The sequence below is a fragment of the Mytilus edulis genome, chromosome 1, assembly GCF_963676685.1.
Source record: "Mytilus edulis chromosome 1, xbMytEdul2.2, whole genome shotgun sequence".
NCBI lineage: Eukaryota > Metazoa > Mollusca > Bivalvia > Mytilida > Mytilidae > Mytilus > Mytilus edulis.
The window spans coordinates 55,918,483-55,946,418 of record NC_092344.1 but is presented as its reverse complement, the minus strand read 5'-3'; the positions used below and the strand labels follow the sequence as shown (position 1 = coordinate 55,946,418).

Here is a 27,936-nt window from a genome sequence, read left to right as displayed (position 1 = left end):
ATGACATAATTTTAGAACCCTTCAATTTTTTTCGTCAAAAATTCAAAAAAAATCCAAATTTAATAATGTTCAATGTGCTTTAAAATACTTTTTCAAATAAATGAACCAATTGTAATTTTTGCTGGAATTAAAGAATAAATTTCAATGGAACTTTTTGGAATGAAAATCTGATAAAAATGAATCATGAAAGTTTATTAACATAAAACTGCAATTTGCTCCTTTTATTTTTTCAACATAGACATAATATTTTTGTAACATACATTAAAAACTAACCATTTTGTGCATTTTCCATATCAAACACTCTTTGTCCTGCAGAGTCCAGTCCAGTAAATGCCACTTCTCGTCCTGCAGCATATTGAGCGCCATGTTTATCCGGAGACCTTTTAAAAGGTCCAATTTCTTGGCGTTTCATTATATACACAAGTACTATAATGCAGAGAACAACTAAAGCTAAAATGACAGCCATGGCGAGGATTCCTGGTGACATGGCTGAGGCTATTTCCTGTGTGTAAACTAATTGTCCAATGTCATAAGTCATGTATCCAACTTTCACCTGATGACAAAAACAAATATATGTCATATGTACTTCTTATTCAGAGTAACATGGCAAAAAAAAATATTTTATAGTATTTTGCAGGATTTTAAAATTTGTCATACCACTTATATATCCATATTGTCTTGAGAACCTAAACATAAGTAATTGTTCGGGTTTTTTTTAAAGAAAAATCAATGTTTTCTCATATGAAATAAAGTATAAATCTAATCACCATTTCATTATCTTATACAAAATAATTTGAAAATGATATGTGACGATTTTGCATCACCGGTGTGACCTTGGTCATAATATCAAATAAAGTAATGTCCCCTGAACTCTAACACTGAAACCTCAGTCTTCATACCTCTACACAAACTGAAATGGCTCTTTTGTCAGGTTGTTGTCTCTTCGACACATTCCCCGACCCATTCATAAATTTATACTGTACATGATGAACTACAATAGTTAAATATTCCCAACCTGAGTGCTACTGCTTTCATAATAAATGTTTTAATATTTGGTTACACAGTAGAATCAACCCTATCCTACTATCCTTTACATGAATTGACAATGGGTCATCTACTCCTGTTGAATAATCGGTTGAAATTACCAACCGATTATCTATTACAATCGGTTGACAGCAACCAACCGACTATCGGTTATAATCGCATCATAATACCATGCCCTTTTTTTAAAATGAAATCATGCATTTAGTCTCATTGTACATGTCTAATGTGTATATTCCATATCATTGTAGAGTTTATATATTCATATTTGATCTTTTGTTTCCTTTCCTTTCTGGCGTACTTAATTATAATCCTGGTACCTTTGATAACTATTTATTTAGCAGTTAAAACAATGAATTAATAAGAATCAAGATTCATATTGAACATATTTTATCTCATTATTACAACATTAATTACCAACAGTGACACTAACATTTCTAAATTTCAATAGTGTAACTCACAATACAATTTCAATATAACATAGCTGTATAAACCAGGGCTTCCAAAACGGTCATATATTCCGGTCATTTGTATAATTTGTATAATGTCCGGTAAAAGTCCGGCTGGGCAAAGCATGAAACAGTCATATACTTTTTAGTTTTCAAGGCTTTTTCGATCATTTTTACATAATTCACGATCTTTTTGACCCAACCTTTTGCCTTTAACATCAACACATTTCCCGTCATAAATGTGACATGATGATTAATTACTATCAAAACAACACCTACTTCAATACTTTCTAATTTTAATCAAGGCTAATTAGTAGTTGGACAGCTGAAATTTACCTGTTCAGGTGACAGGTGAACTATGTTCAGTACCGGACATCGTATAAATTGATTGGTTTATTCACAATTATTTTCTTACATTTCAGCGGTTTGTATCTAATTGATTTAGTCCAAAAGATTAAAATTATTAGAAATTAGTTTATCAACATGATTTGATGAAAAATTTTAAAAGGTTTTAAATAAAAAATTGTCAGAACTACGTCGTATGAACTACAACACGTGTGCGAATGTGCACAGGTGGGAAATTTAATAATGCACCCCACATTTCTTCAAAAATGCTAAAATTATCATTGATACCTATATCTAACGTTCAATTCAAGTATTTTGTTGAAGAAATAACGTGGAAAGAGCTTCTTCTCTCAGTCGTGCTTTGTACACGTACACAGATTTTACGTATCCGTTTATGGTCCATGTTTTACCATTGTCAAGTCAACATCTAGTTGAAAACGAAAGTTAAGTTTTTGACATTGTCATTTTGCACAAATAAAAAGTCTACGGCAGATATGAGCACGCTGATGTGCACACTTTGAATGATGCACTGCCAATTTAACAGTTACATCCGAAAACCAAATTCATATCATATCAAAGTAAAGTTTAAAATCGTTTTTTTTTTTTATGTAATGTCAATCATTGAAATGGCCATCTGATTACCATAATTGCCTTTTGTGACCAAGTCTTAAGGGATTAAAATCAGGATCAGATATGAAATGTCTGGCTGGCTCAAATATTTTTTGGAAGCCCTGGTAAAAACATTTGAGTGCTTCTAATTAAGAAAAGATATATAAAGTTTTCAACTTTATAAAATTTAAGATTAACAGAAAAAAATAAAACAATGCATTTGCATTATAATATAGACAGTAAACAAAGCCAATGTCTGTTAATTCGTGTAGAATGCTTTTTTCACATTTGTGATCATTATTTTTCTGTCAATTGTGTCATTCGTGCGTCTGAACTTATAAGAATGCAGAATTATTACATAGTTGAACCGTATCCAATTCGTGATTTTTACATTTTTCAATATGGCGGACAAATTTTGGAAAATTGGCCAAAATAAACGATGTTTGGCAAGCAGTTTGGAAAGGAATATGACGTTTTTGGTGCTACAAATGGATAAAACACTAATAAAAGGCAATTTGCAACACGTTCTAATGAAGCTAAGAAATTATTTTGTCTAAAATCAGAATGATTGTATGTACGCTCTCAAGTAACAAGTAGAATCTACCGGTATTGGAAGAAAGTATTTCATACAAAGTTATTAATTTTAGATAACATTCCATCAATCTGCAAATATTTATAGTCAAGGCAATTGTCACGTTTATAAAGAAGGAAATTGGTTATATCTTTAATTATAGGATGTTTGACATTGTTATTGTCATCGATCCTGATTTTTGTTGTTATTATTTGTTTGACTGCGCATATAAAATGCAAACCGCAAGCGGTCCGGAAGTTGATAAGCTTAAATTCCGGAAACTTAAACGACAATCGATTAAACAAAATCCCAATCGATTATCGACATCGCCAGGCCCAACCAACTGATTTCCGACTTATTCCCATCATTGGAACAACACTATCATCTACTATTAACCACAGACTACATACCTTTACTGTTCTTTTGGGATCATTATCACCAACTGATGATGGTTTATCTGTGGGTGTACAGTACAACACAGTTGCCCTCATAACAGTGACTACACATATACTGTTACCAATGGTTACATTCACATCTTTTGTTGTCACACCATAATGTAAGTGCTCACCCTGTAATTCAACATTGACATTTATTTCATACACAACAAACAACCAAGCTTTTGCATATCATAATAAAAACTATTTTGATTGTTTTATATAGTTTTTCACACCTTATCACTATATGTCTGCTATTACTGGACATTAGGGTGCTATAAACAGTTTCGTATAAAAAACTAGGGGTTATTCCCCAACTAAAAATAGACATGGAGGGAAGTCCCTTTATATCAACATAATTGGTGAAAAAGTATCATGTTTTTTGTATTTGGTTGTAAAGATGTGTTAATTAACTTCAATTAAAACAGGTTAGATGATTAAAATAATTTAAAAAATTAGATTAAATATTCATGTTTTGAGGGGAGACAACACTGTAAACAGTCTGTTTTTTTGGCAGTGAAAATTCAAAACTTATTTGCAGCCACTGTAGCTCTTTTCGGAGCAGGCGAACGTACCCTGAAACATGAATTTTTTGAAAGACCAGGTAAAAATCTATGAAATTCATACAACTTTGATAATGAAAAATGTGCAGGTATCATGTCTTCAGAATAGAAAATATCTGACACCACAATGGAAAAGTGATTATTGCATGACATCAAAAGTGCAAGTGGAACAGGTTCTAGGGTCAAGCCGAACAGAATTTAAATAGTGATAACAGGTGCCGTATACCTGTTAACTGTTGAATTTGACTATTTATATTAAGAACTAAATATATTCTAATTATAACTCATAATTAACCTGTATTTAAAGACTTATATACCTTTATTTCAAGCCTCTCCTCTGTAATCAAAAAGTATCTGATATGTTCATCTTCAGCAAAGGGAAGAAACACAGGATTAAGGAAGTAATGCATGTATGACATGGACTGAGGTAGTTGTTTGACAGACTGAATGCCATCCATAATGAAACTTAAATAGACTGACTTGTATCCACAACATGGCAGAGGATTGTTATCCATGGTAGTTGTAATACTTGGTGCAGGACATAACAAAGTTGTCCCATCTCGAGAAGAGTTGTAACAAGCCTGAAAAATATTTGAATTGTAAAAGGATAGAATTTACCAGTTTTTCACCTCTGTTGACAATTTCTTTTACTTATTAGGTTATCAATGATAATAGATATTTAATACAAGATGAAAATATCTATTCCTGTTCCATTCAAAACTACATAAATTAATGTATCAAGTTGCAGCATTTTTGACAAATTTTACATTATTGGGCTGAAATTATTAAATCATATAGGTACAATTTCTGTAGTAAGGTCATATTTCAGGTCATTTACACTAGCCAACAATGCCATACTTATCTGGTTGATTGCGACAAAGTGAATTGTCAGTCAATTTCACCATGCTGCCTTGATGTTCAAGCTTGAACTTTGCTACTGATTAGAAATATTGGCACTCTACCACCACTCTGACCCTACCCACCATACTTCCCTTTTTAAAACAGAATTTTTCCTATGGAAAACTGTTTAAAAATCAGCTTTTAATGATAATATAATATTTTTAGCTGATAATTGTATAATATATTTACCACTGGAACAGTTTGTTTGTTGTTACCATTATATACTAGTGAAGCTATGATCATTGGTTCTGATATAATGTGAAGATTAGTTCCAGTTACTGTCACAGTTGTACCTCCACTAAAAATGAACAACGATCTGTTTGTAAATTGATTTTTAGACCATACATGTATGGTTTTATGACCATGTATACTATATGGTCTTACCATATGCATACGGTCTAGGTTATTAATATAATGCGGTTGTAAAGATACTTTTCCTGTAAATTGAGAAAGTATGACCTTTCAAGGTGTTACAGATTTTAGAGGTTTGAAATGAAATTTTGACTAATTTATTAAAATGTTTATTTATTGTGTCGTATATGTGATTTATTAAATAAAGTGAATTTTACTCACAAATAAAATGATAATTAAAGCATTTTTAAATCAGCATATTCGATTGTTCTCTTTATGGAACATTACATGTTGACTTTGAAATATGAAGGTTTCGGAAAATATTTAAATCTAGAAGCGCTGAACAAAAAGTGAACTCAGAGGAAATAAACCAGATATGACTTACGCCTGTATAGATTTATGTGGTCCAATAGAAGTGACAGTTGAGTCTTCCATGAATTGGAAACTTTTATTAAATTGGTAAGTAAATCCATCTATGTCCAATCTAATTGACACATCATACACTGGACTTGGACTGGTATCTCTCTTCCTCTTACGTTTGCTGTACAGTAACTTAGGAGTCAGACATGTTAAACTGGTATCCTGTATTCCTCCACTGGAAGTATAAAATATAAACCTGAGAGGGGTTTTAAAGACATTACAAACAAGAGGATCTCAAGAGCCTGAATCGCTCACCTGGTAAACAATGCCTTTGGCCATGTTTTTTGACAAAATAGAAAATAAAACACAAACTTTATTTTATACACCCTACTGATCATTCAAATAAAGTTTGGTTGAATTTGGTTGAGTAGTTTTAGAGGAGAAGATTTTTTAAAGTTAGCAAATATGATGAGCAAATTGTGAAAAATTGTCATTAAAGGACAATAACCCCTTAAGGGGTCAATTGACAATTTTGGTCATATTAACTTATTTGTAGATATATAAGTTTATTATATAGTTTTTAAGCTTATCATAAGGTACTAGTTTTGCTCAGTGTTGAAAGCCATACAGTTAGTTGATTCATATTCTTGTTTTTTTGTCTCTTTTAGTTATTTGTTTTATCAAAAATCATACCACATCTTGTTTTCATATTAACATGTGGCATATTTGTCTTGGCCATTCCTTACAGGAAAATAGGCAAACCAGTCTAATAAATACTCCTCAGTCACAAAATTAATACTGTACAAACCTAGGTTCAATGACACATTTTTGTCCTGCCACAAGAACAGAATGTTTTGCTCCAACATTCAGATTCTTTCCAGTTATCACTAACTTGGTCCCTCCAGATAAAGGCCCATACTTTGGTGTAAAATCAAGGACTTCTGGAGACTGCAAAATTAATTGTCAAAGGATCTTTTTTATTGACATATATGCTGTAGGTTTCTGGTTGCCAAAATCCAATTGAAATTGACATGGATTTTTTTATTGAAATTGGAGGAGAACCTCATTTTTATTTAAAGGATCTATTTCATATCTAATCATTGTCATATACTTAATATACTTAATTATAATGGTAAAAAAATTCTTATTTGAAATTCAAACCAGAAATATATTTTTATCCACCAGTTCAAATGATATAGATATAGATATGAAAATACATATTTTGAAGCATAGAAAATGACAAAATTTTGTTAGTATCTTATTTAATTATATTTCTAAATAATTACACATAATTAAAAGTAAAGATCAAATTCAAAGATTGTTCAATTTATATTTATCTATTTTATCTATATCTGTTTTGTTTATATCTGCACATCAATTTGTGTGTGCATGTTTTATTTTACTAGAAAAAAACAAATGAAAGCAGGCAGTCAACTGATCACTTGCATAAGGTTAATACCCAATCAAATCTAAGCAAGCACTCAACTGATCACTGGCATAAGGTGTATACCCAATCAAATGTAAGCAGGGAGTCAACTGATCACTGGCAAATGGTTCATGCCAAATTAAATGAAAGCAGGGAGTCAACTGATCGCTGGCATGAGGCTTATACCAAATTAAATGCAAGCAGGCAGTGAACTGATCACTTGCATAAGGTTTATACCCTATCAAATATAAGAAGGCCGTCAACTGATCAATGGCATAAGGTTAATATCCAATCAAACGTAAGCAGGCAGTCAAATGATCACTGACATATAAGGTTGATACACAATCATATGAAAGCAGGGAGTCAACTGATCAATGGCATAAGGTTCATACCAAATCAAATGCAAGCAGGCAGTGAACTGATCACATGCATAAGGTTTATTCCCAATTAAATGTATGCAGAAAGTCAGTGGATTTCTGCTGTACTATTATTCTAATAACCTTTACTCAGCAACAGTGACTTAAACAAATGATTTAAAATGTTAAAATCATATATAATATAATTATGTAAAAAAAAAATAGATGTAAGATAACAACTTTAATGCCAGATATATTACCTTATAAGAGAATATCAAATCAGGGGATGTGTATTCTCCATTTATCTGATAAGGTGTGTTATTGCTATCATTCACTATAACCTTGATCTGTCCTTCACCTTCAACAGTCATCTTCTCAGTTATACATGTAATTCTGAATTCACAAAGTACTATTTACAGTGAACAAATAGAAAAAAAACAGGGCTACATTCTTAAAAAAAACTAAATTAATTATAAGTGGCAATTTAGTGATTAGTATTAGCTGATGAGAGAATGAAGCCAAAACATATTTCTTAATCATTTTGATATGCTTGACTAAGCTCACACGCTGCTGAAAGTTCTACAAACAAGACAACATAACAAATGTGGTTAACTTACATCCTATTTTATTACCACATACTGAAAATTGTTAGAAAAATAATAATTTATGTTCTAAAATGAATACTGTAAAAGATCTTTTGAGTCTATGTTAAACTAAACCACAAAGTGTCTATATTTAAAAGGGAGCTCACATCAATAGATATAAACAATTCTCCAAAGTTTTATGCAAATTGGTTAAAGTGTTTTTGAGTTAATATCTGACATGTTGACGACGGACGGACAGATGGACAACGGTTTACCATAATACATCCCGTAAACGAGCGTATAAAAATTAATTATATTAATTTCAATGGAATAGAATATAAGAATTTCATACACTTTTTTGCTTTAATCACGACTTTAAAACTGAATTGACCATCATAAAATCAAATGTAACTATAGTAGCTATATATAGAGGTGAGACTCTAATAAAGTATGTGTTTGTTTTTTTGTTTGTTTTATGCTAAAAAGCTTTACTTCCCTCTAGTTTTTGTCAATGTCTTGAAACTTACTTTGTTGATGTTATTACTGTTGCTGTATCACTGGTATCACAGATATTTTTTCCAATAGTTATTTCCCTAAATTCAGGAGACATTGTACCAAAATTTTGTCCTTCCAAAGTCAGCAGAGTTCCACCATTAATAGGTCCAGACATGGGGGAAATCTGAGAAAAAAAAGTATAGATATATTTATATGCCATACATACACAGGAAAAATATATAGACTCAAAGTGAATAGATTATAATGCAGCACATATTTGTAACAGTTTATTTGTAGTCAAAAATACAATATATATTTACCTTTATATTTCCAGTCTTACCTTGTTCCTTTGGCATTTGTACTTTGAAAAATTATGGAAAGACAGACAACTATCAGGAGCTTCAGGAAAGGTAAAAGTTAGAGCGCTACCATCAAAATTTTATACAGTGTATCCATTTTATATTCCTATCCATTAGTCATTTTTGGTTTATAATAATAATAATAAATTCTTTATTTAAAGAGGGTAAACACAGTTAGTTACAATTACTAATCTTCCCTGAGGCCCTGTTTGTCTCTTCATGTTTCACTTTTTGGCATATATATACTCTACACATCTTTTTGTTCATAATTTTTCACATTCAATGGACATACAACTATATCTTAACTTAATTTTGCTGTTTGGCACACTTGTTGCCACAACAGTCATAACCTTGATGGTACACACCATACACCATTACAGTGCTTAAAATTTAAGGATTCTTATTTGATTCCTAAGTGTAATGAGAAGAAATTAGATTTTTTATTACTAATCAACCACAGCTAATCAGGGTAAAAAAACCACTGTAAGAGGTCATATTTACTTACTTTAGTTATAATGGGAGGACAACTCTGTCCTGACCATCCAGAACTACAAGTTTGTTGTGAAGTACATTTGTTTCCACACCAGCCACAACCTAGAGGATCAACACCAACACACTGTTCACATGTTGTATGTACTTCACATGCATCTAATGGGAACTTTGTCACCTGCAATTATCATAACAGTCAATTTGATATACTACTTGGCATTCAATAGATGAATTATAATTATGGATTTGTGGCAATTTTTCCACTCATTATTTGCATCTGTACCAAACCTTAAACACATTTTCATGACTTTGTTCCTGAGACACCATTGAGATAATGATGGGTTCCTGCTTTAGTAAAAATAATGTATTTTTTTAACATGATACCTTACTAAACCCTGACATGGGATTGCTAAGCAAAGGCCTGAGTTTCATTAAAAGTTGTAAGACTAAGCCTAAGAACAGTTGAAAATTTCAAATACTGTATAGCAGAATATTTTCGTGTGGTGTAAATTTTCGCTTATTTTTGCGCATAGAACAAAATCTTCAAAATAAATTCCGCCTATTTAAAAAGTGTTCATGCATTGATATTGATAAAAGTTTTGAATCCACCAAAATAATAACCACCAAAATATTTCGTTTACCTTTTTCAATGAAAATCATCAAATTTTACACCCATAAAAATAACCCATTATACGGTTACTATTAGTATAAAACAGTGCTCTTATATGACCCTTTTTTCTCGAATGCACTCTTGATCATTAGTCTAAATTAAGCTTTTAAAGACTCCAGCAATTACCTGAGTATTTGACAATAAATAAACACTGGTCTCAGAAAAATCAGTCTGTGCTCCAGGCTCAATCTTAACTTTTCTGTCCTTTGTGATATCGTATGTCATGTATGGAGATGGAAGGCTTGCTGCTGGTTTCTTCACTAAAACCTAGGTAATGATAAACTATGAACATCAAATATTTCATAAAATATTTCATAAAATAATCAAACCATTACAGTTTCTTCCATTGGATAAGTTCATTTCTTTAACTCAATCTGAAAAAAAGTTTTAGGAAGACAAAATGATGTTGATATATATTGACAATGACAAAGCGTATTGATATTGACAGTTTGTGGTCTGACCGTTTCAAATATGTGTTTTACTGGCTGAGCTCTGTGTCACGAGTTAAACTGCAACTGGGATTGCAATTGCTAAATCCCAAAATTGAATGTAGAAACTTAAATGAAACACATCACATGTGCCTACATGCTTTTCCTTAAAAATAATAAACCATTTTAAAAATCAAAGAGTTCACTCAACAAATACAACTAAAAGTATCCTACTAATATAGGAGGTTTTGCAGTTTACATTCATATTTAAACTTTCTCTTTTTTCTGCCTTTTAATATAAAATCTTGTTTTCTAATTGCAAAATGGGTAATTTTATAAATCAAATGCAGACCAAAGGGGTCTAATTTATTTGTGAATAATTTTATTAAAATATTCATATAATTTCTGTTTTTTGACAATCAAAGGGGGCGTTCGTTCGTCCACTTCGACTTCCATCATCCTCCCCTGGATCTGCCACTGAATACTATTTGTCATACTGACTCATACAATGAATTCTATCTCTACATTAAAAAAATGATGTTTTGAGATAAATACCTTCATGAGATAACCTTCATCTGTACCTAGTACTGCTACATTCTTTTTATTCTGGTTTATTACATTTACAGAAGACAGGATAGATTTTTCTTCATGGTAAATGGCTGAATATTTCAGGATTTGATTGCGTCTTTTGTTTAAATTGGTACTTTCCTGAATACCATACACATTCTTTTTTCCACCACAAAAGTTTTTCAGATTTTGTGTAGACTAAATCAATCAAGAATTGATAATATAATTACAATTAAGTTACTTAGTCATTTTAGTTAGTCAATTAAAAAACAAATTGTAGTAAAACATAATTCTTTTTTAGACCTCACTTTCTTAATTTTGTGAAATAGTGTACTATATATAGTTATCAAATTCCTTTGGGCAATAACTGTTCTCTCCTTGCTGATTTGTGACTTTATTCATAAAAGTTAGACTTCTTGTAGGAAATTCTCGAGAAAATGAAAAGTAGCTAGTATTTTTCATTTAACTTCCACTATATAGATGACTTTCTCTTACTAAATAGTAAAGAGTTTTAGTGATCTTGTTAAAATCATCTACATGTATCCTACTAAAATATGGAGTAATATCTCCAAGTTGATAAAATGTTACATTTTCTATAATGATTTCCTGAACAGAGGTTTGCACCTTCATGGAAGTTATTTAACAAGGATTCATTATAGTAACTTGAAAAAGATGAAGTCTTTCTAATGAAATTTTTAAAGACACCATTATGATTTGTTGACCATTTTGTTACCACAGATGACCACTACTATGTCATAATTGTGGTTGCCGCATTCCTACCCTCCTACCCTCAATAATGGCATCATAACTACATGTACATGTAAGTGAATTAATCATTGACATTTACATGTCTTGAGGAACACAACAATGTAACTATTGGAACAGGACCAGCCTACAATCTAATAAATGTCATCTAGCTCGCCCACCCTCCCCTAGTTTAAGTGTGGTAACTGTTGTTCAATCCTAAGTTTACTGTGTATCGGTTTGTACATGTTCATCTTTTCATCATTGTATGTTTGGCAATGCTTAATACATGTTTGTTCTACATGCATAGTATAGGGCTTTTGCTTAGACAAGTCAATGAGTTGTGGATCCGGATTTGTCATTTTCAAATTTGGTTTGTCCAAATATGTATCAAGAACGTAAAATGCTGTATCACATAAGAACTAAACATCCAAACAATAATAGCAACTAGCAAGCAAGTTGATCAAAGGTTCGCTTTGCATGCTTTTATGAAAAAGTTGTAATTTTGAAGTAAAGAAAGCAGTTGTAGATTTTAGCTATCCATACTTACATCTCTTGTACATGCTCTTGCTTCTTTCAGACTTTTACCAACAAACCAAGCAACCTCATTCCCATCTCCACCAGTGAAACAGTCAGATAGTAACTTTTCAAATAGCTCTGTAATTTTGTTAAAGTCAAAAGTACACATAACTGAACCTTGGCTCCTATCAGGAGAAGGATTAAGTTCATCCTGTTTTCCAAAAGTGATATATAAATACTTTTCAAATGGCAAATATCCATGATCTGAAAGTATTGCACTGGTTGCTATGTGATATTTTTTGTCTCCATGGGAACACTCAATTGGGAGTTCTGTATAGGAAGAATATTTTTCGTCATCTTGGCAAATTCTTATAATTTTTGTTACAAATCTATTGTTTTCAGCTTCAAATGCTGTTGGATCGTTCATCTGAATTGAGATGAAATATGTGTAGTTACTATGTTCAAATCCATAGATATAGTAAGAACGAAATCTATACTGTAATGATGGTTCAACATTCATAAATGAAGAGGACGTAGTCGAATTAAGAAAATAATCCATGTCCCATGGGTTCGAGGAATATTTTACCTCTCGACTTGAAATCATTGCTGGTGTAAACTGTGAAGACTGATTGGCTGTCCCCATGGCAACATAGAGTAAACGATTGTCAGGATTAATTTTTCGTAGCTTACTATGAGTTAACCCAAAAAAGGCATAAGAATTTGAGTAAGAACTACCACTGACACTTCCGCCAATATTATTTGTTGCTTTCATAGGGTTCAATGTTTTGTTCATTGCCCCAATGTCACTTAATGAGTATGCCGTACATAAGCCATGGTTTGCCGTACCACAAGCTAAAATGTATTCCTTTGGTTCATTGATAGCCAGAACATGTATTTTATTATCAGTTAACTCCCTTTGATAGGCACATGGCACAGGCAGTGGGTAACACTTTGAATTGTCCAAAATTGGTCCTACTGACACTTCACTAATCACGGATAAATTACTATAAAGTTGAAGAAGAATATTGTTTCCACCAACATACAAATATCCTGATCTTTTATCGATTGTAATTTTCCCAAGAGGTCCATTTTCCTGATCGACATTGTATGTTTGGAATATACCCGTAACAATTTGAAATGAGCAAAAAAGTTGTAAAACTACTGTAATCAGATTTTCCAACATGGCTGGAACTATAAGGTCTTGACATCAGAGACAGCAGTATGTTGCTACATGATGGTTACGTGTGATACCTGTAATTAAAATAACGATGTATTATCTACATGTAAGCTACAGTACATAAAAGTATGTAAAAAGTAAAATAACAAAATACCAAACTCTGAGGGAAAATTTAAAAGGGAAAGTCCCCACCAAAAGGCAAAATGAAAAGCTCAAACACATCATACGATTCAGTTGAAAATCACTATAGCAACCTGGTGTTGCTAAGATTTTTAGATTACATAATAACAACATCGGTTTATAACCCTGTCATTTATAAATCTATTGGATAAATAAAAAAATGTCAGTGAAACACAAACTGTCACATGAATCCAAAGTTTGGTATGCGTATTACACCTCCAAGTTTTGGTTGGAATAGTGTGATAAGGTCTGATGCATTGTGTAGGTTAAGGGGGCTCGCTGGTATATATTTTTTTTTTTTTAAATATAGGATTTTGCTATTTTTTTCTATAAATAAACTTTATCCTGTTATACTTAATAGAAAATAAAAATAAAAATATGGGGTCACCATTCATTTGAGCCGGGCCAAAATGAATTGATTTTTTTGTTGATTTTTGTACCATATCATAAAGTAACAACTAATAGTGAAATAAATAAAATTTGTAAAGAAAAAAAATGTTTAAATTTTTGCAGAATTTTTTGTACCCTCGAGCCTCCTTAAGCTCTATAATTTCTTCAAGTTAATGTGGTACATAACACTACAAGGGAGATGACTTAGTAAATATTAGCAGAATGTTTAAATCACATTCTATTGTTAAGGAAATTTATATTAAGCTCTCAGAGTCATCCTAACTGAATTGTATTTTACATACATGTACTGTTATTAAAGCAGTCAAGATTATATAACATACTCCAACAAAACCTTGATTTTGAAAACATGCTGTAATGGTTTTTTGACATTTTCAAGACAGTTGTATTTAAGACTCCATAATATTTTAAAAATGATAGAATTGGTTCGTCAACTCCTGTTTTTAAATGGAAGCACAGCCAATTAAAACTAACTGTAAATTACTCTTTGAAAAAATAATGTAAACAGATGTAAATTTCATACCAATTTACATCATTTAATTAATTAAATTAAAAAAAATTGTTTTAATAAAAATCCAATGCATTTCCAGTTAGATCTACTACTGGTAACTCACCTGATTATGTCCCTTTAATATTCATATGCATATCCCCCTTTCTGCAGATATTACCAAAAGAGTAGACAAATAAGATTACCGCCTAAATTTAGTACATTTCTCTTTCAAACTATAATCAAATTTAAAGTTTATATAAGGTCAATTGTAATAAATAAGTTGAAATTTCAAAAAAATCTAAATAATTTAAAATTTACTTACAAATGGGATTTTTTTTTTTTTTTATTTTCTTTACTCTTAAGCTCTTGTAATTATGATTATGTCACAGTTTATCATAAGACATTCCTTTACGTACATGTCAAGGGGTTCAAGTGTCTCGTCACACTGAATCGGAAGCTTAACAATTATCCTTTTATTTACTTTTGTACAGTTTTTAATAGTATATCTTGTATGTATGATTGCTTGTTTCCTTTGTTTAGTACTTATTTTCAAGCTTTTAAGAAGACTGAAGCAACTTGAAAGAAATTGGAGTAAAACTTTATCTGAGATAAGGGTTCTTGTTGTAAAAAAAATCTTATTTATTAGGATAGATATATATTCAAGTTGAACTAATTAATAATTCAAATCATTTAAAATCAATAAGCTTCTCATTACTACATGCACTATGGAAAATTAACATGTATTTGTGATGAAAACAAAAAGTGAGTGTATAGTCTCATATTTACAGCTAATATGCAAACATTATTTTTTAAAGTGGTGCATGCATGGTGAATTGATTGTGTTTTAACTTGAATTATCTCTTGTTATTTCTTGATTGTGTACTGAAAATGATTGTGAGGAGGAGAAATATCCTGTTAAAATAAAATAATTAAAATCTGAATGTTTTAAATTAAAATCAATACTGAAGAAATTCAGAAAAAAATTTGCCATAACGTTTTTATGATTGCCAGGGTACAGAAAATGCAGCAGGTTTTTTGTATGCAGCATTTCCTTAAATTGCAATAATTAATTTCACTTCCACTGTTATTAAAGCAATAAATTTCATTTCCACTGTTAAGCAATTGCAACAATATATATTTCTTATACAAAAAATTGTGAATTTACAGTAGTTATATATTCATGCGGATTTAGTTTTGTCATTTTTGCTTGTGGGTAAATCAATAAACAGATAAATAAGATTATTCCATAAAAAAAACAATTATCAAATTATATTACATGTACAATGTATAATATGAAATGTTACAGTGGATTATGTAGTCATTACTATAAATTACTGGATGTAAAGTGTCAATTCATAATTTTTATCAACCATGTTAACAAATTTCTTATGACCAAACTCTTATGTCCAGATGATGTTCACACCGGACATTGCTTGTTATAAATAACAAATATAAGACATACATGTATCAGTATGTCATGACCAGAATGTTGCCCCATCTAATACCAATTGGTAAATACTGATATGCTACTACAAACTTATAAATTTTCAATTGCATAATGGCAGATCCAGAGTTGGTGTTCTATGGATAGTGACCCTCCCCCCTCCCCCTACAAAATTTTATGTGTTCTAGGAGTTGGAACAACCTCATCCCTTTCAAAATGGCTGGATCCAAGCCTGAACTGTTCATTTTTATATGAGGCTTATAATGAATCACATGTTTTTTTAAATAAGTTGCTACAGTATATCTAATACTATTAAACTCTAAATTGTTTTGAAACAGTCATCTACTTTCCTTTGATAAATTGCAAAATCTTAACTTAAAGCAAAAAAAAAGTCCTCCATTGCCACACATTCTCTTTCAAAATAAAGTTACTGTAGATGCAGTAAACATCAAAGCTAATTAATGAATATACAAGTCAAGATTCACATTAAAGTCAATCTAAAAAGTATTCTACATATGTACACATATATCAGTATATACAAGATGAAAAAAATCTACCTGTTGTCTGTCCAAGCCATTATTAAATTGTTAATTCACACTATGAAATATATAATGATAAATTAAATGGATCCCTCATATTTTTCAATCAAGCCTTTTTTTGGTCAACTATCCTATGACGGTTAACATGCATTTCAGTCCATTTCAACTACGAGTAAATGATTAATTTTTAAATTTTCTCCATATTTTAGACATGTCAATCTATGCCTCATAAAACAACGCCTTCAGGTATATATAAAACGATTACATGGTCAATCACGTTCATTAAATAAGCATTTTTACCTGAGCAGGTAATCGTTACACATAAACATCTTCAATTTCTGATAAATGATTGTTATCATTTAAGAATTAAACAAACATTTTGGCCAATTTGCAGTTGACTTTTTTTAACTGTAATGTTTCTTTGGAAGGTAATAATACTTGCAATATTTTATGTCAAAATTTAAAGCTGATGTTGATAAGTGATGTTTGCATGTACCAGCATAACATTTCATGATTAAAATTGAAGATCATTTTGAAAATCAAATATGTCAGACATGTTCTAATCCCCAGGATATATAGCACTTTACTTGTCACAATATTGCCTTTTTTGCGCTGACCAGATGTTAAACAGTCATAAATCAATCAATCATTGTACTTATAAAACTTGCATGTGTATTAATGATGGTTAAAGATTCGTGCTATGCATTATTTTGTTTGTAATATATATAATATTGACCTCTTGTACCCCTGTATGTGTTTGAGATTATGAATAAAATCTTGAATCTTGAATGTAAGATTTCATAATCTCTTGTCATCAGCATTTTCAATGATAAACTTAAGTGTTGTACCTATAAGAATGAAAAGTGACTATTTCCTGATTTTATCTACATACAAGTGTATGATTCACCACAGTCAAATATATGCTTTTAAGAGTGACAAAACCATAAGAAGATTGACTGATACATTTTCTAAAGTATCTGCATACACTAAAATTTTAAAAGTTAATTTAATTATTCTTAATATATGCCTTTAAGATTCTTTGAATCATTTAACATGGTTTTTTTAAACATTTACATTACTCCCCATTTTTTTCCTCCCTATTTTTTATAAGAACATCAAATAAAGAATAGATTTTGAAATTTAAGTATTTCCCCTTTTTAATAATCATTGAAGTATATTTAAGTTCTTCAAGAAAACATAAAAATACATGTAATAAGTCAAAATGAATATGAATAAATTGAGAAACACAAGTAAACAAGGGTAAAACTACGGTTGGGGCATAAAAACGAAAAAAATCTGTGATCAACTAATACTTTAATGATACAGCAATGGAACAATACAAAAAGACAAGTGAATCAACAGTATATGTATGCCAAGGTTTAAAATCACCTGGAAGGTAGAAAAATTGTGAATAAATAAAACAGGGGCTATTAAAGGTTTGACATCAACCCCAAATCCCCTTAATGACAAGAACATTAGATTTCATCAAAGATAACAACAGATGAGGATCCTGACCTGAGGGCAGCACATATGGTAAGATCACATAAAAATACTACATGGCATATTTTGAGGTGAAAAACATATCTGTCATTGAAGTTTTAAAAGTTTAGAAGAATTAAACTTACAAAATCCCTAATCTTATGTCTCAATTCAAACAAATTCAGGTAATACTTAGCAGAAACACAATATTGAGGAGATTTTATATTAAGTTTACATTATGTATATAAAAAAAATGCAATAAACATGTATATGGCATGTACAAAATGTATGGCAAGGACCTGATTTGACCCTGATAAAAGATTTGTGTGCACTTTCATTATTAAATTTGAGTATGCATTATAATATTAAGGTGTTAAAAAACCTTTATTTACATACTTATATATATATATATCAAGGCAAAAATAATCGTTTCCTTTTGATTCCTAATTTTTTACATAAAAGGGTATATATTACTATTGAATGGTTAATGCGGGGTTCACACATTCCCGATTATTGCTCCCGTTTGAGATCAGACAGCGATAAGACACGAAAGGTGAAAAAGTCGGATTACTATCCTCAATTATCTGGAATGTCCTATCATTGTCTGAATGCAGTCGTGTCAGTTCTTAACAGATTCCTATGGGTCGGGAATGGTCCGGATAGTTCGGCAAAGCACCCCGACCATTAGGTGCATCCCGTAACATTCAGGGAATCTGAGCCGATTGTGTCTAGTCGGATTACAAGCGTGACTATGTCGTGACAGATTCTGCTGTATCGGATCAAAATCCTAACCATGTTCTGTATATTCTGGACGGTGTCCTGTGGAACGGGAATGATCTGGAGAAATTTTTCATTGTTGTTTTTCTGCCGATTGAGTCCAGATTGCATTCAGATCTTGTCGATTGCGAACAGTGTTTGCCGAATCCGTTATTAATACGAAATTCTGCAATGATACCCACGTCAGAGTCCCGACTATTACAGAAAACAATACGACTGAGACCAGACAAAGCCTTTTGCAATGCGATAGAGCGGACTGTGATAGGATTGCGTTCCGACAGTACCTGATCATTCCGAATATGCCTACAGTTTTCAAACGGATAACTCCCGTCAGCGTCGGTTCACTGTCTGGTCACTGTCTGATCTCTGTAGGATTACATTCCATAGAATTGGGACGCAGTCGTGACAGACTCGGTCGAGTTTTACCATGCGAAAGATACAAATCGGATTAGAATCGGATTGAGAACGGGATTATCGGGACAAATTCGCTTGGAAACGGTTGAATATCGACGCTTCCTGAACAATGTCTGATTGTTGTCGTGATTAAATTTTTTTTTTACAAATTTTAATTAAAGATTGAATTTTCATCCACGATTCACAGGATCTTGATCAGACTTTTGACAAATTTTAATCGGGAATGGTCCTATCAAGGACGGCAGTAAAAATCGTGAATGTGTGATCCCAGCTTAAAATTACTTCAGCAGGCAATATGCAAGTAGCATTCCAAAATCTTCTATTTTAAACTTTTCCAAAATAAATTCAAAGTTACCATCTTCATAAAAAAAATCCACAAAGAAAAGAGTCAAATACAATAAATTTAAATGAACTAATGTCAATATCATTGCAGCTTTATATTCCTACAAAGCAAATTAAGATACTTTTAAGACTTGTTAAGAGGGTGTCCATGGAAAAACCAGGCAGTGGATGGCACATGACATATTATGTTTTCAAAATTTTTTCATCTATTTCATATCACAAATTCATTCTTTCTCAAAGTTAAATTGTATTTTTATAATAACTGCAACAAATAAAGAAAAACAAAATAAATAGAAAGCACTGAAAATTCATTGAAAAGGGGAGATAACTGTTCATTTTGTACACAATTTTGTTGCATTGTTAGTGAACTTTAAAGTCATTTTCTGAGCCATCCACTGTTGATTCAAAAATATCTTTGACATGTATATCCTTTGTATGATATAAACATTGCATTAGAACCAAAAAATCAGTGGGAAAAAATTATGTTGTGCCACACATATCATAGGAATTGCCTGATATTTACCTGGACAGCCTCTTTAAAAGAAATACTTAATTCATGTAGGTCTTCTACCTCAGATATTTTGTCTGCTTACTATTCATCTATGTCAATTATTAGAATGATTTCTAACCATGCATTATTTTTAAAATCAAATCAGCCTGCTTAACTTTTAATTCTAATGAAAAAATTTATAAAAAAAACAAACATTGAAAGTTGCTACACTGCATATTGCTGGCACACATAATTTTAACAAAAATGAAACCAGTTATTTACCATTTTGAACTGTAATTATAGTCCATAAGAGTAATAAACAGATCTGCACACTTTTCAAAGCTAAAATAAAACAAGAGATTTACCTCAATTAAAAAGTGATTATAGTCCATTTAAGTCAAATACAGTTATGAATTATTTTCTCCAATAAAATAAAACAAATTTGATGATATTTAAGTGTGATTATAGTCCATTAGATATGAACGAGTGATTCAGTCTTGTTTCAACGCACACAGGAAATCTTCTGTAATAATCCTCAACAGCTCAACAGCTATAATTAACGGTTACTATCACAATTGACAAATATCCACTAAATAGTATGAACTTTTTTAAACAGCCTCTTAAATGCTCAATGGTTTTGAATGTAATGCGCACTAACCCATAGCCTCACTCTATTTTGCAAGGTGACTCACAGTGGCATAGATATGGTGTGCAATTACCAGTAGACAGAATTTTTCAATAGCCTTACTCTTTATTTAGCAAGGTACAAATGTAATGCTCACTGGGATAGATGTGATGTTGCAAATTTTACTAGTAGATGGTTTTGATACAAAAAGTCTCACTGATGATACAGTTTGGTCTAAATGGCTTAATTCATGAAAAAGTTTTCTGACTACCACTAAGTTTTGGAATTTAGCATATATATCATGTACATGTATATAGAGCCCATATTCAAAATTACAAAAAAAGAAGATAAAGTTTACACCAATTAAAAATGCTCATAGATTATTAATTATCTAGATCTCTTTCTTTTTAAAATTGGAACAGGATGAACTTTTACTTCACTGTTGAATGTTTTATGCATAGGAATTTTTTTTTTTATTCAAGTGGGGTGCTTTGAAAAGAAAAAAAATGTGAAACTAAAAAAGAAAAGGACTTTGGATATAAAAAAGGAAGGGAAAAAAGACTTGGAATATATTGTCATGGCTAAGCTTATATCTAAATTAAAATCCAAATGTTAGAATAAAACAATGTTACATAATTTTTGTACATGATTTTTTATGCTAAGCCCATACTTGTGGAGAATTTTATAGCCATTTGTCCCACTGGTATATTGATTTTGTTTTAAAAATGAACTATGTTTGTATAAAATAATTACATCATTATTACATTATCATTGTGTAATTATGATAATCCAAACAATGTTATTTCATATAACAACTGTCATTACATGGGACTGAACCATTTTCAAAAAGTTTTGTTTACATGTTTCATATATCACAAGTACAAATATGTACTACAACACACTGGCAGTGATGTACTGACCTACAACCACAAATAATATAAGTGTTTTTATAAGAGAAGATAAAATAATTGCCCTACTTCTAACGGAAATTTTAAATTTCATTGAAAATTTAAATCATAGAATTAACTTGCGATGATATATAGTGATTTTCCATTCACATAAAAATTGAGAATTTTCACAATGCACAATTTTTTTTATCATAGTTACGAGTTATTATACAATAACTAGATACATGTAGCAAAAACATATTTTTAAATTAACAAAAAGTTACATACTGGTATCAACATCTTTTAGATTCATGTTAAAATTAGTTTCAATTTTATTTTTCTACCACATTTTATCAACACTCTAAAAATAACGGCGCGGGACGTTTGCGCTTTTTATAGGACATTTGAGCTTTTTATTATGGACACTTGCGTTTCAAATCATAGGACATTTGCGCTTTTTATATAGGACATTTGCGCTTTTGCAATATTTGTTTTTTATGATTATCCTCCCCTTTTATCTGGGCTTGGGACCGCCAGGTTTGTCCTTAAAGAGTTAAAATCATATTTTTCTTTATGATTAAAAGTTTAAAAATCGTTTCATAGCATATTTCATAGCACACTGGATATATGTTTTAAATATAAAAAAGAAGATGTGGTATGATGGTCAATGAGACAACTCTCCACAAGAGACCAAAATAACACAGAAATTAACCATTATAGGTCACCAGACGGCCTTCCACAATGTGCAAAGCCCATACCGCATAGTCAGCTATAAAAGGCCTCGAAATTACGATGTAAAACAATTCAAAGGAGAAAACTAACGACCTAATTAAAGTTTATATACAGCTTAAAGTTAACATTATAAAGACATAAAAACATGTGTAGTCATCACAGGTCAGTTTAGCTTGAAAACGGAAGCCTAAGGAGTGAACAAATTTAGCTCTTGTTATATGTTCTGACTGGTATTTCGCCCTCATTTCAAATAAATAATTATCAAGTTTTTTTTTCTCAATCCAGACAGGGATGTCTGTTCATCAATGTAACAAATCTTAATGTAATTCGCCGACTGTTGTTAAATGATACTTTTCAAAAACATAAAAAAAAAATATAGTAGGAAGAGTCGAGTACAACTGTTCATTATAGTGGGCATGGAAGGATCCGGACCACTTGTCGTACTTATGACAAATATAAATTAAATTTATTAACGTAATGATTACTTCTCATAAAAAATACAGGTAGACCTACTGTAGGTAAAAAGCGCAAATGTCCGGTCAAATTAATTCAGGTGAATCAAAATTAAAAGCGCAAATGTCCTATCGTTTTACAGGTAAAAAAAGCGCAAACGTCCTGTGCCCAAAAATAAGATGTTTTATGATTTCCATTGAACAAAAACTATCCTACAGCTACAGAGTCTTAGACCAAATGATGTAGAGGTTTTAAGGATAAAAAAAACATTAAGTGCAGATGTTATTATTGGTTAATGTCCCCCAAACACTGTACGACATATGGTTGAAAACCAGAAAATTTTGTCAACTTTCAACATAATCTCTAATTTTGACCTCTTAAAGCTTTCATGTAATCAGGGTATTTAAATTATAGACATTTCCTTTTCCTTTTATAATCTTTTAAGATCATTCAATCATTTGGATTAATTCTTTATTGTATGCAGACATAAACATGTATATAAACTAAGTACAAAAATGTACTCACAACCTTATGAACTTCCCATCCAAGTCACAATTTATAAAAGTAAACCATTATACATGTAGGTCAAAGTATGGCTTTCAACACAGAGCCTTGGCTCACATCGAACAGCAAGCTATAAAGGGCCTCAAAAAATTACTAGTGTAAATCCATTCAAATAGGAAAATAAGTCAAATCTATATAAAAAAAACGACAAACAAGAAACACTTACATGTATGAACCACATCAACAAACGACACATTAACAATCCTGATACATGAATTACCAAATTCACTTGTTTTTTTAGACGATCATGTATTTTCCCTTTCTACCTTGCCAATTCAATAATATTTGCCAATAAGAGTATGAAATGTTTCCCCTTCTCTCCACAAAGGGTTTATAAACACACACTAAGATTATCCTTTCTTCAAACCATTCACAATGGATCAAAAGTGAATTTATTGTTCAAATAACATAATATAGTACAATTTTTTGAAACAAATTAATTGAGGTTTTATCTTGAATAAGACATATTTACTGCGACAAAAGATTTCCTGAGGAATCAAAATTTCATTTAATAATTTCATTTAACCATGTTTAACCATACCTGCCAACTGTCACTATTTGTGGGGGATTTCCCCCATGGAGGCTCCCAAATTGAAATTTTTGAAGAGCAATTATGTCCACAATTTTAACAAAACAATCAATTTTACAATGAATTGAGGCTTATAAAAGTATGAAAAAGCCAAACAACAACATTACACTGCATTTGAAGGCCCCCTTGAAGGTTTTTTAGGAGTACTGCAGCCATCTTGCACACAAAACCCCCATGGGCATTTTGAAAACTTGGCAGGTATGTGTTTAACTGAAACCAGCATTTTCTCTATCAGGTATTATGATCAAAACATGTTACTGTAAAGAATTTTTTTAATAACAACTGGCAAACTCTTATACACTAGTAAAGACCATTCTTCTCCCTTCAGACCAACAGAAAAAAAATGTTATTCTGCATGTGTACATGTACTTTCACTTTGAAAAGGAATTTTAAACGTTTGACATATTTTCATACTTTTTGTCACTATAATCGGTGATTCTTTACTGACTCAAAATAAACAATTATTTTGTTTACCTTTTTTGTTATTAATGATGTCTTGGAACTTTTTTAGATTTGGATATGACTGTGGTTTGTTTACATGTGTTACTCATACCGGAAATCCCAATCTAGAAAAGTTACATGTTTTTTTTTAAATTTGACACTATTTTTACCTGTTAATTATGATTATAATTGAGCTGATAGTGTGTTCTTTTCTTAGGAAGATATATGTGTATTTTGATTCAGGTCTAAATCTTCAAAAACTTGCTGTAACTGAAAAATGCAGATGTCAGGTGTGTTGCATACCTGAACAAATTATAATAAATGAAAAAGTACGGGACAAGATGATTTTCCGTCTTCTATCCCTACTTTACGATTCAATTTTTCTCTTTCTGTCCTTTATCCATGTTTTAATGATCTTTAATAATACAGTCATGTCTAGTAGACGGAATAGGACGTTGCTCCTGGTGAGAGTGTCTAGGAACAGAAGTTTTTTCATAAAAAAAAACAGTTCCATTTTACATAGATGTATATATGAGGGGGGATAGGACCTTTATCGGGACTCCGGGATCGGGTGTTTTTAAGCTCGGGATTTCGGGATTGATCCTTTCGGGATCCGGGAATTCTATTTTTCGAATTTCGGGACCTCGGGATTTCGTGTTTTTTAGCCCGGGATTTCGGGATATCGTGTTTTTAAGCCCGGGATTTCGGGATCAGGACCCCTCCTAACCCCCCTCATATATATCTGGAATAAATATTTCAGAATTTCAGTCAGAGACATATCATACAATTTACATGTGATAAAATGAAAAATCACAAAAAAACTGAACTCCGAGGTAAATTCAAAACGGAAAGTTCCTAATCAAATGGCAAAATCAAGAGCGCGAACACACACAGACAAACGAACGGATAACAATTGAAATATTCCTGACTTCAAGTTGGTAGCCTACAGGAATTTTCTAATGTAGAAAATGGCCGGTGGATTAAACCTGGTTATATAGCTAGCTTAATATATTTATCTGAGAATTTGTTCCAAACGTAATAAAGGGTATAGAATATGTGTTTCGATAGGAACATATATTACGGAATTGTGTATAACAAAGCTTCTCGGGAGGAACTTCTGTTAGGCGGAACAAATGTAAACCTTGAAAGAACGATCTCCGCAACATAGTGATCTTGACAGATCTTGACAGAACTCTTGAAACTCTTTTCGAACTATATATAAGGTTTACAGAATAATGCGAAAATACGAAGGACAAAATGAAAAACAAAAACATAATGAATGGACAAAATTGAATATTCATGTCTAATTTTTACCGAATATTCATACACAATATCATGCATATCAAAACAGAATCGGTAGTGTGCACTGATGTACTCGAGCATATTGCAGCTTTCTTTGATGACCATTTTTTAGTGGTATTTCTGATATGATTCTCTGTCAAATGGGTTTAGGTTCCCTTCACATCTGGCGTAAATACAATATCTAAATCCTAGTATATATATGATGAGTTTATTTTATACTATACCACTAGGTCGATGCCACTGCTGGTGGATTTTTTATCCCCCGAGGGTACCACCAGCCCAGCTAGTACTAGTAGTCATGAAATGAATTGTCATTGATATGGTCATATTTATAAATGTTAACAAAACTCTTTGAATTTGTGAAATACTATAAGCTTTTTCTACCTCAGGAATAGATAACCTTAGCTGTATTTGGCAAAACTTTTAGGATTTTTGGTTCTCAATGTTCCGCTTCTTCAACTTCGTACTTTATTTGGCCTTTTTAACTTTTTTTTTAATACGAGTTTCACTGATGAGTCTTTGTTATTTATATTTACGAATGATTTTCTTGTGCCGTTGATAAAATTTAGTAAATGTTTTGACTAGTTTGTGATATCGAAACCCCTGGTGCAATAAATCTTTGAGTAAATTGTAACAATACAGAAATAGGTCCGCATTAAGTGGTGCACAGTTAGGCCCCATTTGAATTCCGATAACTTGACGATATACGTCCATGCAGTCGCCATAGCGAACAAAAATGTTATTTAGTAAACATTCAAGGTTAGTTATAGTATCAAAGCAGGTCCAATTGACATAGTTCTTTTGTTTGTTGTTACTAAAAAAATGACCTAAAAATTACCATTTGTTTTCTAAAAACTGACATTCTTGAAATCAGATGTTTTCAAAATCTTCAACAAAGTCGTCTTCGACAACAGCGATTCACATTTTATAGAATAATGTGTCTAATATCATTATTTTCATATACTCTTGATTGTCATTATAACAGTTTAATACTTACGATTATCTAAATTTTGAGACAAAACAATATCACTCTTTAACTTCGACTATATCTAATGTTTACTTTGTATGACCTTTATATTTGTATGATAGATTACCATGGATAAGTTTAGTCTGTCGATGTTACAATAACGTATGACTGATCCTATCAATGGATTAAACTCAGTAAACTTATTACGTTACACAATTATACATTGGTTTTCGCCACTGACTATCTATGTGAGAAGACAGCTATATATACAACCAAATCGAAGTGTAAGAAGACAGTTTTGAAAAACTTGTACCTCAATAGACATTGGCCCATAACAAAGTTTAATAAGACAGCTTTGACAAACCTCGTAACTAAATACACTAGCCAAAACGAATGGGAGAAGACTGCGTTGACAAAACTCTCAACATAATAGACAACCAATACGAAGATAAAGAAACCGTTTTGACACTTAACAGACAGCCAATACAAAGTGTCAGAAGACTGTTTTGACAAACTTGGCTTGGAACTTAATAGAAAACTAATATACGAATTGAAAGAAGACAGTTATGAAAAACTGTAAACTTAATAGACAACCGATACGAAGTGTAAAAAGATAGCTCTGACAAAACTCTGAACTTAGTAGACAGCCAATGCGAAAAGTAAGAAGACAGCTTGTCTAACTCTCAACTCAATAGAAAGTCAATACAAAGTGCAAGAAGACAGCTTTGAAATTTCTTAACTAAACAGACAGTCACTAAGTTACGCTCTTTCATATTCAAACTTGGCATATTCTTACTTTTATTGCAACTGATTTGAATATATAATTCCACTGTGTTATATTACAAATTTTCAATTGATGACTTACCAATTCAGTTACAAGTTCTTTAATAGCCACATCAAGCAAACAGAATGTACAACAAGTGTCTGAATTAGCATCAGCACTAGTCAGCTGGAGATATGTTACAGTGTCTGAATTAGCATCAGCACTAGTCAGCTGGAGATATTTTACAGTGTCTGAATTAGCATCAGCACAAGTCAGCTGGAGATATTTTACAATGTCTGAATTAGCAACAGCACTAGTCAGCTGGAGATATTTAACAATGTCTGAATTAGCATCAGCACTAGTCAGGAGGAGATATTTTACAATGTCTGAATTAGCATCAGCACTAGTCAGCTGGAGATATTTTACAATGTCTGAATTAGCATCAGCACTAGTCAGCTGGAGATATTTTACAATGTCTGAATTAGCATCAGCACTAGTCAGGAGGAGATATTTAACAATGTCTGAATTAGCATCAGCACTAGTCAGGAGGAGATATTTTACAGTGTCTGAATTAGCATCAGCACAAGTCAGCTGGAGATATTTTACAAAGTCA

General features: G+C 31.5%; 1 protein-coding gene across 6 annotated transcripts in view; it reads right to left on the bottom strand.

The window, feature by feature from the left end:
- Positions 1–24,624, bottom strand: part of LOC139485168 (hepatocyte growth factor receptor-like) — a 35,292-nt gene extending 10,668 nt beyond the window's left edge. For 2 of the 6 annotated variants that reach the window (XR_011655272.1, XM_071269403.1), the window contains exons 1-13: positions 24,462–24,624; positions 12,292–13,511; positions 10,986–11,195; positions 10,129–10,269; positions 9,349–9,510; positions 8,517–8,668; positions 7,666–7,798; positions 6,432–6,571; positions 5,649–5,858; positions 5,102–5,210; positions 4,330–4,593; positions 3,426–3,584; positions 274–553 (exon numbers count right to left, since the gene is read on the bottom strand). Coding sequence is in view for 3 of the 6 variants with exons in the window: in XM_071269403.1 (XP_071125504.1) it covers positions 274–553; positions 3,426–3,584; positions 4,330–4,593; positions 5,102–5,210; positions 5,649–5,858; positions 6,432–6,571; positions 7,666–7,798; positions 8,517–8,668; positions 9,349–9,510; positions 10,129–10,269; positions 10,986–11,195; positions 12,292–13,443 (3,112 nt within the window). In the remaining 3 variants the exon portion in view is untranslated. Of the gene's footprint in view, positions 1–273; positions 554–3,425; positions 3,585–4,329; positions 4,594–5,101; positions 5,211–5,648; positions 5,859–6,431; positions 6,572–7,665; positions 7,799–8,516; positions 8,669–9,348; positions 9,511–10,128; positions 10,270–10,985; positions 11,196–12,291; positions 13,512–14,837; positions 14,963–20,365; positions 20,699–24,461 lie in introns of those variants that run through there. The other 4 variants (XR_011655273.1, XM_071269419.1, XR_011655270.1 and 1 more) reach the window with 3 other exon arrangements.
- Between the last annotated feature and the right edge of the window lie 3,312 nt (positions 24,625–27,936).